Here is a 17,577-nt window from a genome sequence, read left to right on the forward strand (position 1 = left end):
TAACAGTTTTTTTATGCACAGGTTTTTGTTTTTTATTTTGAGGAATAAAGACTTTACTGGTCCATAGAAACGTTTAACCAAATTTTACCGGGTCAAAAAAGCTGGTCGATTCAAACATTCTTCTGAATGGTTCTGTTCCGTCGTTGATTTCATCAAAGAATATTTTTATTCAGTGTAAAGCCATAAATAGAAATATTTTTGTCCATTTTTAAAGAATTTGAAAATACATAAATAAAGCAGGAATTGTTCGTCTTTTCGCAATAGCGTAACATGTTGATCATTCTGAGAATTTCATCGCTAAAACTTATTCGGAAATATTTCATCGGAAGAAATAACGGGGTATTTCATGAAATGATAAACGCGTCAATAGGTGTGTTAAATAGAATTGTTTGCTTCGTTTGCCATGGCACGTTCACAAAGCGAATGAAACAAGCTTCCTCGTAGGATGTTTTATTAAATTAATTTTAAAATGAAATTTGAATCATTTCGTGAAACAATGCATATTGTCAAAAAATGAATTGACTTGGAACGAAATAACTGAACGAGGAATTATAGAATTGATGATCGAATTAGGAGTTGGGGTAAGTAAATTAATTGTGTATCACTTAAAATCTTGCGATTATGTGAATCAAACTTCAAGGTTATTACTGTGCTTCAAAGGATTACTTAGCAGCTTGCAATTAATTCTTGATTGATAGTTTTCTAGTATTTTCGCTGAAATAATGACATGAAAAATTATTATTTGTCATCAGAAAAATAATGGTAGCATTACGCTTCAAATCGTTAACTTTTTCTGTATCGGGATCAATAGGGAAATTTTCGATTTTTCAATTTTATTTTTATATGATAGAGTAACATGTATGAACATCATAGGTGAATTTTTTTTTTTTTTTTTGCAATACTATAAGTAGTTTTTTTTAAATTAATTTTTAAAGTTCAAGCGCTTGTGACGTCAATTGGCATAGGAAGTGACGTCATGCGCTCTTCTTGAGGAAGATTATTTAGATTGTGCTTTAACGAATCCGGTCTCCATAGTGTGTTCAAAAGGATTATTGAATTTCTAAAAAATAAAAATATCAGCGCGCTCAAAATGTCCCTAGCGAAAACAAGGGATCTTCGGCGGAAGGCTGCCCATTAGTGCCCTGTGACGTAAGCTCGTGACGTTTCAGAAGAGCGCACTTTTGCGCGTGGATTTTAAAAATTCATTAAAAATCAACCACGGTGTTTTAAAATTCGGCGATGGTGCATTTTTTAGTTTTGGGGGTCAATTAACAATATCCAATAGCCAAAATATGAACATTTAATAGGTTGCAACTTCCCTATTGGTACTGCATCAAAAGATTTTTCTCTTTTTTCTTAGTTCAATTTAGTGTTTGCTTTTTGGTGTGATATAAATTTTTTGTAATTTAATTTCGTGTCTGTCGAACTATCCGAAACTCGTTAATTTAACTTGTCAAACTTTTACTTTTGCTGTAACCTGTAATCTTTTTCTTTCTTTCTTCTTTTTTTTTTGTTTTGTTAACATTTAAAAAAAAAAAAGAAAAAAAAAACTTTTTTACATTTGTATGATAAATTAAAAACATTTTTTTCAAGTCCCAATATAGAAAATAGCGGGAGAAAAGTATGTCGTTTCAAAAAAACAAGTGCACTCAGCCATCCCACGGCATACATGCGTGTCTCGATATGATCAATGGATATTTTAAACATCTTCGTGTATAAGCTTATGCAAATTCCAATGCTCATGTTTCTATTAAAAACTTTTCTTCTCATACACCGGATACAACGTCACACTATCATCACGCATTTTTCTACATGTGTTCGTACAGATGAAATTCTTAAGAGATTTTTTTTATGCACTCCAATGGCGCACAAACCCTGTATAGCAGGCATGGGCAAATATACTCTTTTCACGGAATAGATAGAGTGAAAGTAAACAAATATGTTGCCAAAAGGTTTGCTACTACGCCACTTTTGGGGATTTTCTCTGAAATAAAGAAAAACCAAGAGTGTTCGCATTCTCCGTCTGCTTGGCACCAATTTGATCTTACCCAATCCAAGTACGTGATTGAAGTCGCCAAATGGCGAATTTCTTTTTTCACTTCTAGTCCATTTTTTCCGTGAACGCAGTATATAGTCGATCGCGATCAACTGATAGATCACAGAACGAGTTCTCGTTGATGTAATAAAAACACCAGATAACAATCCTTTGCCTTTCACAATTTTTTTTTAAATTTTTACTTTAAGATGGATACTATAAAATAATCTGTGTCAAAAGGCTAAAAGATTGTAAATAAATAAATAAATAAAACTGCTTTGATAAATCAGATATCAAAAAAAAATATTATTCTATTTGACGATTAACGAACTGAAATACAGCTCCGTTGTTGCCGAACACTTTTCGAGTCATTACTGCAGAGACTTTATTTATCAATCATTTTCTACATTTTGTACACTTTACAACAACACTTTGGCCGGAATATCATCGGCTTATTTTATCGAGGTGGCGATCGGATGGCGATTGACATACGTTTTAATCACCATTTTTTTTTTCATTAAGTCGTGACCACGGCCAGTTTTGGGCCTCACTCATCAATAATAGCCATACGGTACAACCTGGACAATGCGTCCCGAGCGAGCAATGGGAAACCCAAACATGATATCGCTGTTGATGGCACGGCCGCAACTGCACTTGTGTTTGCTGAACGATTTCACGGGGGATTTTGCCTTCCTTCGCTTTTTGTCTCGTTTCTTGGGTTTGCAAGGTCTCAGTGTGAAGATTAGGACTGTGCAGAGGCCTTCGATGAAGGCACAGAACTCCAGAAGTGATATGCCGAGCCAGCCGCCTGTGATGCCTCCCAGATAGCTGAAGAGGGTTTCAGTCTGAAAAAGTGAAAAGGATCTTAAGCATAAGATGAATAAATACCTTTGTGCTGAAGAGTAAAGTAAAAAAAAAAAATTGCAGATTACTGCAGACACGTGCTTCGGCGTTACAGTGAACGCCTTTTCAATGCAAAAACTAATGAGCTTATGGATGAAAAGATATCCGACAAAAGCTAAAGGTTCCCTGTAACGCCGAAACACGTGTCTGCAGTAATGTGCAATTTGTGCTTTTGTGACGTTGCTTTTTCTTATCTTAAGCATGTTTAGCCACAAAATAGAAAAAATCTCGTATTAGATGGTGCAGAAGGGGGGGGGGGGGGGAACCTGTCAGTCAGAAAAAGCTAATCTTGAGATAAACGCATTTGAATGTTTGACTGATGGGCTTTATCCCCAGTACCACCTATTGTCGAACAAGTATTTCAGCTGACTTATGGAGTTCTGTCAAAAGATGACCGACTATTCGAAAAACATGCTTCAGCAACCACTAGACTGCATTATTATTTCGGTTCTTTGTAAAAGCTGACTGACGGGGCTTTTACCCTTGTACCCTTCATTCCAAAATTTATGAATCGAGTCAGTTAGGGTAAAGGGAGACAGAATTTTAATGTTTCAACTTTAGCTACATCCCTTTCTTTTCGTCGAATTGAGCCATAAAATGTTGTTCTCTCACCAAAGCTTTGCTATTAAAACTTACTTTTTATTTTTAACTAGCGGTACCAGCAAGGCTTTGCCCGTAGTAGAAAATTAAAAGGTCATTTGGTTCGACTGTATATTTACAAATATAGGATGATGAATTTCTCGCCAATTTGCTATATTCATTTGCTCGCCCATGTTACGGTTTCACGTTTTGATAATTTGGTAATTTACTCGTCCACGTTATGATAATTTGCTCTGTAAAATGTTCTTAAAATTAGAATAGAAAAAGAATAAAATCGAATTTTCGAAAAATCGCTTCGAGGTACTCACTCCTATGCTACGAACTAATTGTGTACCAAATTTCATGAACATCGGTCGAACGGTCTAGGCGCTATGCGCGTAACAAACATCCAGACATCCAAACTTTTAGCTTTATTATTAGTAAAGAAATCATCGAGGTACTCACCCCTATGCTACGAACTAATTGTGTGCCAAATTTCATGAAAATCGGCAGAACGGTCTAGGCGCTACGCGCGTAACAAACATACAGACATCCAAACTTTTAGCTTTGTGATTAGTAACGAAATCATCACAAAAAGCGTGGTTAAAGGAATTACTTCCATTTACATCATGTTTCGTTTTACCCCAACTGACCTCATATGGATTCCAAGTTGTTTTTTATGTGGGTATATTTTATTTCTATGTATTTTACATTCTATATGGACTCTAGGATTTGCGAAAGTTTTTTCTCTTTCCGTCTTGATTGCGTTTTTGTTGAGACTGACTGTCCCTCATCAAGTTTTCAATTTTATTGAAGTGAATTTACACATATATCAGTACAGCTATAGACTAATTCCACATTATTTCAAACAATCAAATTTAAAACTTCACTACATGACATCTTTAGTTCTAATTATAAAAACCGGATATACAATATTTAGCGGTATTTTTACAAGTACCGCTAAATATTGTATATACTTACATAGTAGACCATGTCGCATGGTCTACTGATTGGATCCCTGAGGTGAGAAAAAACAACATTTGCATTCTTATAACTTTATGTTTTTGGTCATTTGCATTCTTATAACTTAATGTTTGGCTGGTTCCGCACCAAAAATTTTTATTTTAATTGTTCGTACAGTTCATAGAACACAGCACACATAGAAAGTTTTTATTCGTGTTGGAAATCTTATAAGTAGTAATTTTGGTACTTTTTAGATACTTTTGTAGGAAATAAATATTTCAGTGTACGCAATTAAGGAGTTTAAATATTATTTAATTTTGCTTTAAATTATTAGTTAAGAAAAAAGGTGGTTTGGGTTTTTCTTCATATTCTTCTTTTATTTATTTATTTTTTTAAATAACTTTTAAATTTGTGCTTAGATTTTTTTCTGAACTAAAGTATTGTTGCATACTTATAAAAAAATTGAGTATTCTTCTGGAAATCAGTTTTGGCCTTAGTTAACACTCTCCCTTTTTCTTCCCTTTCCTCATATTATTTTCAAAAAAATAATAAATAAAGTTTTATTAGGAAAACGATAAAAATAGCTTTTTTGAATGCATAAATTCTAATTACAAGTTTTTAAAAAAATATTTAAAAAAAATTGTAAAGCAAGAACACATCATCTTCAAAATAGTCAATACTTACATTGAATTCAGGGGAATGTCTGTATATACGGTGCTCCATTGTCTGATAATGAATCCGTACGTCTGCCACAAAAATCCTTTCAAAAAATAGTGAAATATTATAATAAACATCTTACATGTATTGTTAACAACATGTAATCAACAAGTATTAAAATAAACATATGTTACATAATATCGAATTGAGTAGTAACTAAGGTCTGATTATCAAAATTATGAAATTATAGATTGTTATATGTTCGCAAGAACCACTTAAGTTTGATTGCTGATGTCTATTGTTAACTACAATAAATTTCAAAAAAGTAATTATCAACGTTCAAGTTTTAATATTAACTGTATTTGCCTGCAAATTGCTTCTAGGAATTCACTAAATGAAAATAGCTCTAAGTCCATGAGTAGTGCTGGTAGTTTTGAGTTACTGAAAGCGCTTTGCTTCATGGGCGGACTTATGAGGGGGGGGAGGGGGTTCCTTCCCAGTTTTTAGAGAACTTTATGCAGTAGCATCTTCTAAAATCTAAAAACAAAAATCATGATTCCTTTTTTTTTTTCTTTTTTGAATAGTTCAGAAGGGAAAATGAAGAGAATTGCAAATGTCCTTTTCTGCTCGGAAAGAGAGAGAAAAAAATAGAGAAAAAAATAAGAAAAACATCAAACATTAAATTCAAGTAGTACAGCTGTCACTGAGGTGCTGAAAATGTGTCTAAATTGACTATTTTGAACTAAAAACCATTTGGGCTAGTATTTTAATGAAAAGACAGGCTAAGCTAATGCAATACTTAAAATAATCGACGATTCTTTTTTTACAAATTAGTGCCTAAAACAAAAGGAGAAAAACTTCCCCACCCCTTTACACTAACGATCTGCTCATCATAATTTGCTTTCTTTCTTTTCAGAATGTTTATTTTCAATTTGCGTGATTTCAAAGGCTAGATATTTTGGGTTTCTATAGACGAAATATTTTGAAGAACCTTCTGGTTTCATACGCTCAAATAAAATTGGCTGATTTGAAGTGAGTGCAAAAGAAGTACAGAGAGAAAAGGTTTTTGTACAGAAAAATACTGCTAATTTAACAGTTAACACCATACGCGATGAGTTTATGGAACAATGAAACAAAAAACCGAATTGTCCAACCATTGCATCAAAAGAAAGTAAAAGGACTATAAACAACAATGCGTTGATTTTTTAGGGGAAAAAAATAGGAATTTCAATAGCTAGCAGTTCAAAATTTAATTTCAGATTCTCCAGAATGATACATCGTATAGAAAACGTCTAAATGAAAGAAAAGGTAAGGGAGATGTATTTCCGGCAAGGAAGTTTTGCACATTTCTTGTAACATCACTTTATTCGCTGATAAAATGTTTTTATAACTGTGTTTTCCTTATTTTTTAGAGGAGAAAAATATATAAATGAAACTAATAGTTAAAGCTGTACTTCATGCGCTCAAAAAAAAAAAAAAATCAGCGAGATTTTTGATTTTTCAGATTTTTTCAGATTTGTTTGTTTGTATTTTTTTTTTTTTTTTTCAGATTTTCAGCGAGTGAACTATAAAATTGTCCCACCATTGCACCAAAAGAAAGTAAAAGCACTATACACAATAATGGGTTGATTCTTTTTTGGGGGGGGGGAGTAGGAATCTCTATCCCTAGCAGTTCAAAACTTAATTTCAGATTTTCCAGAATCATGCATTGTAAAGAAAACGTCTAAATAAAAGAAAAGGTAAGGAAGATGTATTTCCGGCAAGAAGGTTTTGCACATTTCTGGTAACATCACTTTATTAGCTGATAAAATGTTTTTATAACTGTATTTTCCTTATTTTTTAAAGGAGAAAAATATGTAAATGAAACGAATATTTAGAGTAGTACTTCATGCGCTCAAAAAAAAAAAAAATCAGCGTTTTTTTTTTTTTGAGAGAGAGAGAGAGAGAGAAAGGGAGAAAAAGAGAATGAATACTATCTCAAACTTAACAAATTTCAGCTACCTGAACATTCGGATTAATTGAATTTTTTTACTCAGAGGGAAAATACCATTTTACTTACTTTCTAAATACTAGTTAAAAAGTAAAGTAAGTCATAATCATCTAAATCTAAATAAGCCAGTCAATGTCATTATTGAAATCTAAATGATTCAGTCATCAAAAGTTTTGGAAAAATGTACTGAAATTTGATAAAAATCGATAAAAACCTAACTAGTCCAGTCAATAGGTAGAAAAAAACGGGCTTGCCTTACAAAAAATGGGGTCAAAGATTTTATTTTTTAAATTTGTGTATACTAGTGCCAATATGAAAAAACCAAGTTATCCAACACAAAAGACCTCGGGAGAACTTTTGGGGGCCGAAAACCCCCAAAAATTTGTGACTTTTTGTAGTATTTTCAAAATATCTCAAAAATGGTTAAAATTACAAAAAAACTTCCAATGCAAATGTTAAAGAGGATTAAATTTCCTTCAACTTTTGTCGTTACAACATTTTTGTAGCATGAAAAGCAAGCGAGTTACAGCTTCTTGAAAGTCACACTTTTTCTGAACCCCTTCAGCGAAGTGCGTGAAAGCGCATCGGATAACGGAGGAAAAAAGGAGAAACGCCGGCAGTCTGACCTTGGAAATCATTTCACAGCTGAGGGTAAATGGCTCCGTTCCCTTTAGTTTAAACAAAACACCCCCTTTCCATACCCCCCCCCCCTTTTTTTTCTCCAAATGAGATGAATCGACTCAATAGCTACTCATGTTGGTCACTTCAGGGTTTGCGCGAGAGTATGTTTTATCAATTTGTGTATTCTGAATTACAATTTTTTTCCTAGAAATGATTACGCCTGACCAAGGTGTTTTTTTTTAATTATTATTATCATTATTTTTTTTGAAATCAGTTTGCATGAATGCGAAATAAAGATTGTGAAGGAGAAGGGAACAGAAAATCTTCAAAGATGCAGCGCAAAACGGCAAAATAAAGAACATCAGCATTTTTTGAAGTTCTTAAAAGAAGTGGCCATTCACACTGCCTGTCACAAACGCTATATCAATGAGCAATCAATCTCTTCCCTTGAAGTAATGGTTGAACCTAACATGTTAACTAAATTCCTAAAGAAAGATTTCTAGCAAATTATAACAAAAAGAATTGTCTTATTCTACTTCTTGAGACATATTTCGAAGAGTGTGGTATTGAAGTCAGGCAGACTCAAGATGATGCCGACTCACTCACTTACTGCTCTTTCAAAGGCAAAAGAAATTGAAAAGGTTGTTATAGTGAGCGAGAGGACTGATGGCAGCTTTAGGACAGCCTTTCAGCAACTTGTTCTTTTTAAAACCTGGAAGAGGGAATGCTTGTGATTTGTTTTTTCCCCCACTAAATCTTTTAAGTTTAACCCCAGCAATATTCTTTTCATCCATGCGTCTAGTGGGTGTGATACGACTTCGGCAATCTTTGGCCAAGGCAAAATTAAGTTGTACAAAATAGTCAAAAAAAAAACCCTCCTAAAATTAAGGAAGCTATTGAAGTATTTATGGACCCAATCTGTCATCATGATGCCTTCCTTAGCTGCAGCTGGAGAAAACATTTTGCAAATATTATACACAGGTGACGTAAAGTATTTGAACCTATCTTTGGATACTTTGCAATTTAATCTTTTTATAAAACTAGTATACAGGGCTAAGATAAATCTTGCAGGGCTACGTCCAACGTGCGGGGGGGGGGGGGGGGGCATGCTGGACGGTTATCACTCATATCGGTTCTACCACCAAATTCAAAGTTGGTTGGGCAACATAATTGATCCAGAGAAATGGGGTTGGGAACGCAGGACGCAAGGTCTAATGCATGTTGACACGAAAAGAGATTCAGTTACTCAGAATCTTTTGAAGATGGTACCTTGTACCTGCAAGAAAAATTGTACTGGAGCCTGTTCTTGTCACAAGGCAGGTTTAAAATGCTCCAGCACGTGCAAACACTGCAGTGGCACAAATTGTGAAAATGTTGCAGAAATTTCATCTTTGGATGAGACTGCTGAAGAAGATAATTTGTTCCAGGAGCTTTTGGAATTACCGCAACAAGGAGATGAACAATTAAAGAACCACAGCTTCTTTCTACCCCCTACAGATTCTGAACTGGGAGAACCTGGACCTTCAAAACGGCTTCGAAGAAGATAAACATCGTATTTTGTTGTTATTTCCCTATTTGCTTTAAGGTCGAATGAATCTCTCTGTAATTTAGATGTATGTATTAATCTTCTACAGTTGGATTTTCATTTTGTAAGGTAATTCTTTTGGGTTTTTCATGCCTCAAAAAGTCAGTTTCTGCAGAATTTTTTCTAAGTGTTCATTACGTATTGCTATTGTACCTTTATTTATTCATTTTTATGTCTATTGTTTGCTTATTATCACCCTAATATTTATTCATTCACATCTATATTCGAATATTGCATTTTCGCTTGTAATAGAATAGATGGTACGAATTATGTGCTTTAAATGAATGAGAAGATTTTGTAATTCAATTACAAACTGCAATATAAATCATATGTTATTGGAGTCTGACTGAAGACTACCTCTGTCAGACTAGAAATATTAGTTCGTGAGCGGTGGGGGAGGGTTTATTATTATTATTGTATCAGAGCATAGGATGCATGACTGTGTTGATTGTTTGCTTATTAGCTGCCTAATATTCATTCCTTCACATTAATATTTAAAAATCGCATCTTTGTTTGCAATAATTAGACTAGAATGTACGAATTATATCCCTCAAATGAATGTATATATTGTATAATCCAGTTACAAATAACAATATATCATCTATTATTGGAGTCTGATGAAGACTACCTCTGCAGATCAGAAAAGTTAGTTCGTGAGCAGTGGGGAAGGTTTTTTTTAAAATTATTATTGCATCGTCGTATGTGCTTTAAATGAACGCGTATATATGTATTTCAGTTTCATAATACATCGTCTGTTTTTGGAGTGTGGGAACTAATCTGTCAGCCAGAATTGCTACTGTGTCCAGCGGGGGGGGGGGGGGAGGTGAGCAAGAAACTCAAACTACTCTAACTGTCGATAAACTCTCTGAAACTAAAGTTTCTATTAAAGTTCTAATAATTATGACGCCTTGCTTTCAGTGTGAAAGCTTTTTTTTTTCGGAGTGGAGGAAAACTGCCTATTTTCAAAGAGCTATAGCAAGCTTGTTATTTGTGCTACAAAAAAGTTGTAAATACAAAAGTTGTAGGAAATTTTATGTTCTTTAAACTTTATATTTGAAACTTTTTTCGAAGTTGAACCGTTTCGGAGATATTTTGGAAAAAACAAGAAAAGTCATAAATTTTTGTGGTTTTTCGGCCCCCAAAAGTTCTCCCGGGGTCTTTCGTGTTGGATAACTTGGTTTTTCCATGTCGGCACCAATATGTGCAAATTAAAAAAATAAAATCTTTGACCCCATTTTTTGTAAGGTAAAATGTATCTATTGACTGGACTAAACACAGATTGGTAGAATCCTAAAAATCCTTTATAAAGCCGTAAAAGCTGAAGATTTTTTTGTAAAAATTACCAAAAAATGGAACAAAAATCTAAATGTAAGAGTGAATTACAAACAGGGCCGGATTTACCTATAAGTTAAACAAGCTATAGTTTAGGGTCCCTGCTTTGAGGTGGGCCCCCAACTCCCAAAAAACTACATGATTCGTTCATAAAAAAGAAAAGTACTTGAAAAAACTAATTTCATTTTCAAGTGCTTGAAAACCTTGAGCATTTAGAAAAGTGTGGCAACAAACCTTAAATTTTAAAATTTCTAACAAGTGGAAGGGGGTAGGGGGAGGAATACCAAAATATGTCAAATTCAGCTCTTTGCTACACTCTGCATCCAAATGTAAAAATCATGGTTCTCACGTTTCTGTAACATCTTACTTGAAATTAAATTTTGTGATTCACATGTTTCATATCTTGCTATTTATTTAATCCTGAATGCAGTATTTTGGAAATTCTTTTGTATATCTTGCTTTTATCTTATTTGTACTGCATTTTGTTAATTTGCTTAGCCCGAAAAAAAAAATGATATACCACCTGTATTCCTTTTTGTTTTCTACACTACTTGCAAATGAAAAAAGGTTGTTGTAGTGAGAAATATATTGTTTATTTCTTCTGTTAAATTTAAAACAGCTGTTTCTAACGAAGTTTGAACAATAATGTATAGCTGCACATTTTAGTACTAAATTTCAGAGTCTAGAAAGTACAAATGACATAAAAAATTAAATGTTCCAGAATCCTTAAAAAGAATTAGATCAGTGTTTGAAACTCCTAAGAAAAGTGTGTTTCAATTTTATTTCTTATCAAGTGTATAAATAATCAGGAATAGTTCAAATGGGCAGTATGTTACTCTCTTGTTACCCAGTTTCTAAATCTGTACACCATTTCTTTTAAAACATTAATTTACATCTCAAAGCACATTTAAAACATAAAACTTCAAAAAACATATATATTTGCCTATTTTTGCCCTAGTTTTTTTGTCTATCCTATTACCCCTTTGAAGCTTCAAAAAAAAAAAAAAAAAAAAACGAATTTTATATCTATTTTACAAAATTTCTCCAGGATCCCCTAAAATTAGGAACATACTATACTTTATTGAATGGGGAGTCCTGTATCACTCTTAAAATACCATTAACCTTCTTAGGGCCAATTCAAAAAGGAAAGCATGTAAAACACATTTAAAAAAAAAAAAAAAAAAAAACGACACACATATAGACGAAACATGAAACATTAACAGGAGAAAAGACAAAAACATAGGGGGATGGAGGGCATTTAAAAAAGGTTGTTAAAAAAATACTGCCGCCCCCCCCCCGGAACTCAGTCCTAAATCCGCCTATGTTTTCTGTCATTGCAAGCTGATTTTTATTTATTTTTTATTTAATTTAGCATTATTTTCGCAGTGAAGGAATGATTTTATTTACCATCAAGTTAGCCTGTGTTAATTTCGCCTTCCTCAAAGCAGTATGCGCGGTATAATGTGTAGTACTTGAAGCTGTACAAAGTACTAGTACATTGTAAAAACAATTCAGAATCATTCCAGGAAAATAATGGGCAGCTAATGTGCCCAATTTTTGCCAGTAACATATCTTGCAAAATACAGGAACGTTTTCCACTAAATGTCAAGAATATTCTGAAATCATCGTGCACTGTTAAAACTACAGGTTACATTCGGCACCTTTCAGGGGTGAAACGCTTGTTCACCAGCGGCACCCAATACCGAGCCGAAATGGCACCTCTTACTAAGGCTACTGCGCGGGCTGATGGCCCTTCATTAACTTCTTTCTTCCATTGAGGTGCTAAAAAATGTCGGAACAAAATTTCCTAGCCTTCATGGCACCCTGTGGCTCCGTCTTTGCACCCAAAGGCGGAAAAGTGCACCCATCTGGCACCTCTGGTTATAACAGTGTGCAGTATTTCAAAAGAATTCAAAAATCTCCCCGGTTATGTTTAGTCATGTCACTCGAACCTTCAGAGAAAACTTAAAGAAGTTTAACATAATAGCTTGCCGCCTTCCCGATTTTCCAAGAAAACTCCGAAAGCATTACTTAGCTATTATGGCCAAAGCTAAGCTGGAACTCCAAGTAAGTACCAAGCACCTCAGAGACACATCGCTCTCATTGGGAGCTTAGTCAGTATGATTTTTTTCTTCTTTGTGTTTCATTCATTATCATTTTATAAAAACTAGCCTAAAGAAACGATTGATTACTAGTGCAAGTTTCAGTAAGATAATTAAAAAGTTGCGGATTATCATTTTTAAAATGTAATGAGTAACTTCTGTACCTTGCTAATAAAAATGTGTTTGCAAGATTTCGTTTACTACATTCCAACACACGGTTTTTAACTAGAAGAAAGAAATTTTAAACACAGAAATTGAATGTAATAAATTGATTGTTGTAAATACGATTTTATAGTTGTTAGACCAATGTAATCAACCGTTTCTAGAATTACAGAACAGTAGAAAACAAAGCTGTTATGAACATTTTGAAGAAGGCTCACCCTTTTTCTTCACCTCTTTTCTTTTTGTAATTTTCGAGATCCTTCTCATTTACCACCTAAAAATTAAAAAATAGAATCAATGAATGTACAGTGGCTCCCAAAAGTCTTCGTACACCTACGACTTTCAACGAAATAGGCCCCAATCCATTGGTTAGAATTAATCTTTCGGAATGGGTTTTTAATTATAAGATCTATGATCAATTTTTAACAAAACTACATGAAAAGTTTTTCAAAAATATTAAAACTTAATTTTTTAAAAATCAAAAACCAAAAAGTGCCGGAAATTTCATCTCACAAAAGTCTTCGTACACTTTATAAAATGTCTATATCTTATTGAATAATCTATATTTTTATTAAGTTATTAATTAGTAGAATATCCTACAGTATTCATAACACTTTTTAAACGTATAGGAATAGATTTCATTCTTTTTCTTTCTTTTTTTTGCGTAATTTCTGAGTAAGTGTTCAACCACACTTCGAGTCTTACTGTTTCTAGCTCTATTTTCGTTTTAAAGCCCTATTTTCGAAATCTAGCCCCCATGTATCTCTAAATACGTTACATTAAGTTAAAAATCTAGAGATTGAGGGGGTATTTTCTAAACTTTAGGACAATTTTCGAGGCACTAGACGCAAACGTTGAAAACCGTGTGCTTCTTATCGTTATCTTGATGAAAAACAAAGTTGTTTCCAATAACCAAATTTTTGGCTAACAGTTCAAAATTGGTTTTTAAAATATTTAAAGGAACAGTATGATTCATTATTTCATCAAAAAATTACAAACTACCAAGTCCTGATGCTGATATGCACCCTCACATTAGAAAACCTCCACCGTCCTGATTAACTGATCCAAATAAGTTCTTAAGATTAAGTTCCTAATTTTTTCTTCTACATACAGTTATGCAACAATTTAACCAAAAATGTTAAATTTATTTTTATCTGTAAGTAAGACGTGATTCTAAAACGTTTTTAGCTTATTTATCATTGATTTTGCGGCGAAAAGCGTAAGTTTTCTGTTTTTCGCACGACCAAGAAAATTTCTGTGGGAAGAGGTCTCATTTAATCCAGCTAATCAGAGAACTTGACGAACAATTTTAGGTGAAAATTAAATGTAAAATGTTTCATTTAACTCTGCAGAAACTTTTACAGCACTCAAATGTGTATTTTTTATAAATTTTTTAACTTTAAATCTCCGATCACGTTTCGTCAACTTTGTCGGTTGACCTTTTCTTACCTTGTTTTCGGTCCGATTCCTTTCTTTAAAGCATTTTATCAAGCACTTTACTATACAAACAAATAAATTAACTAATTTAGAGACCTTTTAAACCAATTTACCACTACTGTGGGAAAAAAATTCAAAATTTGAACGGTGTTTTTGGGTTTTTACGAATACCAGCCATTTTACAGTAATAAGCACAATATTTAGGAATAAATAAACAAAAAATTAAAGCCAAATAACTCTCAAGGGTCAACACAATGCAAAAGTATTAATAAAATGGCATATGATAATTTTAATCATGAATTTATTCGAAAATATTTGAGTGTACGATGACTTTTGTGGCGTGTTATTTCTCTGTCTCTTCGTTTTCTGACCCATTTCAAAAAGAAGATCCGTCAATATTTTGAAAAAACCAATGGGTTGTATTTAGTATGACATAGGAATGATGTGAAAAAATATTGAAGTTCATATTCGAATTCAGTTTCGAGGTATATTGATTTTTCTAAAAAATTTCAAAGTGTACGAACACTTTTGGGAGCCACTGTATACTGATTTTTTTTTTTTTTTTTTTTTGTGAAACACCAGAAAAGAAAAAAAAATCTATTTAAAGTTTTTTTAACGCTTTTACAAGTGTATTTCACGTATTGAAAATCGTATTTTGTAATCTTTACTAATAATAAAGCTGAAAGTCTCTGTGTCTGGATGTCAAGAGGATGACTGGATGTCCTGAGGATGTCTGGATGTTTGGATCTCTGTGACGCGCATAGCGCCTAGACCGCTCGGCCGATTTTCATGAAATTTGGCACAAAGTTAGTTTGTAGCATGGGGGTGTGCACCTCGCAGCGATTTTTCGAAAATTCGATGTTGTTCCTTTTCTATTCCAATTTTAAGAACAAAACTATCGTAAGATGAACGAATAATTTACGAAATTATCATAACGTAGAATCGTAACATGGGCGCAAGCCAATTGGCGAGATACGAAATTATCATAACATGGAGCCGTAACATGGGTACAAGCCAATTGGCGAGAATATTCACCACACATTATTTGTAAATATACAGGCGAACCAAAAGACTTTTTAATTTTTCTATTACGGGCAAAGCCGTGCGGGTACCACTAGTTACAAATAAAAACCTAGGTCGACAAAAATGAGAAGAAAAAAGAACTATTTTCTTTACAAATTAAAATTCGAATGTTTTTTTATTATTATTATTATTATCTCTATTTTTCGGCATAAAATGTCAGAGATTCTAAAAGCTTAAAATCGAAAACGTACTCTATCATCATCCATTTCCTACGCAGAATTTGTTTTTTTTTTAATGAAATCTATCGCAATTGGACTCTTTATTGTTTTCACATATCTTATAAAATGATTTGTTTCCTCTAAAAAATGTTGAGGAATATTTTCAGGCTTTGGAAGAAAGAAAAAAAATCCAGCACTCAAGATTGAACATCCAGCCCTTGGCATTTATTTGAATTTTGGCATCTTGCATTCAAATTATGTTTTTCGCAATTTCAAATTGCAGTAGCGCCCTTTTCGTTGGGTTTCTTGTTTCTCCAAATGGTTCCTATGGAGCCACAACTTCGAAAAGCATAATATTTATTTATTTATTTATTTATTAAAAGTATTACGCACAACAGAAAAAATCCAGTTATAGTGGCACCAACAATATAAAAATAGCAATTAAAGCCAATTATACATTTAGACTATTAAAACATAAAGACTTAAACTTGTAAAATGACAAGTAAAAAATATCTAAATCACGACAATGACGTTGAAAAGTTTGTAAAATTTAAAAAGACAAAAATGATCAACATAGTTCTGTTTTGAAAAAAATAAATAAATAAATAAAAGAAGAACGACTCCTAAGAGGGATATTTGTGACAAGTTGTATCGAATTAACGACATCAGAGCAGTCAATTAAATTATGCAGAACCTTATAGAAAAAAAAGAAGACATAAAAGTTCACGGCGTGATTTAAGAGTGGGAACATTATAAATATTACATAAATAAGGGTAAAAATAAGTCAAAAAATCTTGATTTACAGTTCTGTAAGACAAGTAATAAACAAATTTGAATTGAATGTGCTCAAGAATTTTAGCTTTATTGTTGTAGTAGGGATCCCAAATAAGACAGCAGTACTCAAGTTAGGGGCGCACAAGACAAAAATAAAGTGTTTTAAGTGCTTGCTCATTCGAAAAATCTTAAGTCTTTTTGAGAAAACGTACACTCCTGTTTGTGAAAATTGCAACACCATGAAGGAAGCGTCATAGTTGAATGAAATTTAATACACAGTTGAGTGGTAATGATACAAATAAATGATTACATTTTCAAACCAAACAAACAATAAAAAGAGATAGAATTTAGTATTTTGTGTGGCCACCACGCGCCGCAATAAGAGCGGCTACACGACTCGGCACGGAGTGAAACAAAGTTTGAATATCTGCCTGCGGAAGAGTATTCCGTATTATTTGTATGCGCAACCAAAGTTCGTCTGTCGGAGCAACAGGACGAGGGTCACGAGCGAGACGCTGCCTGACGAACACACATGTTCAATCGGTGACATATCCGGGGAATATGCAGGCCAAGGAAGAAACTGTACCTGCTGCGAATTGAGGTAGGATTTGACAGTCCTGGCGACATGTGGATAGGCATTATCCTGCTGGAATACAGCCCCTGGCAATCCTTGCAGGAAAGGAATAGCTTAGGGCTGTAAAACTTCGTTTATGTATCGGGTACTGTTCAAATTGCCCACAATTCGTAGCAATTGTGATCCTCCATGATATGCTATGGCACCCCAGACCATAACTCCGGGTGTTCGTCTACTGTGGCGTTCGATAATGCACTCCGGAATGGGCCGTTCACCGGCATAGCGCCTGACACAAATTCGGCCATCATGGTGCCACAAATTGAATCGGGATTCGTCAGAAAAGACGACCTGCTGCCAATCAGCACGCCAGCTCTTATGCACATTGGCCCATTGTAGTCGCAGGCAGCGTGGTTTTGCGTGAGAGGAATCCTGTATAAAGGAATCCTTGCGCGCAGCCCACGCTGCATCAGACGTCTCCGGATTGATGAAGCACACAATGAAACACCTGTAGCTGTTGATCACTGAGCTGCCAATTATCTAGAAGAAGCTGTGCGGTCCGTCAGTGCCATACGAACCAGGTGTCTGTCATCGCGAGCTGACGTCACATTTCGGGGTCCACTCC

At 33.9% G+C, this 17,577-nt stretch overlaps 1 protein-coding gene across 1 annotated transcript in view; it reads right to left on the reverse strand.

The window, feature by feature from the left end:
• Positions 1-2,477: 2,477 nt before the first annotated feature.
• Positions 2,478-17,577, reverse strand: part of LOC129234221 (amiloride-sensitive sodium channel subunit beta-2-like) — an 84,098-nt gene continuing 68,998 nt past the window's right edge. Inside the window, exons 10-12 of the mRNA XM_054868153.1 lie at positions 13,148-13,203; positions 5,165-5,240; positions 2,478-2,880 (exon numbers count right to left, since the gene is read on the reverse strand). Coding sequence (XP_054724128.1) covers positions 2,590-2,880; positions 5,165-5,240; positions 13,148-13,203 — 423 coding nt within the window. The 3' untranslated portion in view covers positions 2,478-2,589. The remainder of the gene's footprint in view (positions 2,881-5,164; positions 5,241-13,147; positions 13,204-17,577) is intronic.

The sequence above is a fragment of the Uloborus diversus genome, chromosome 1, assembly GCF_026930045.1.
Source record: "Uloborus diversus isolate 005 chromosome 1, Udiv.v.3.1, whole genome shotgun sequence".
Classification (NCBI taxonomy): domain Eukaryota; kingdom Metazoa; phylum Arthropoda; class Arachnida; order Araneae; family Uloboridae; genus Uloborus; species Uloborus diversus.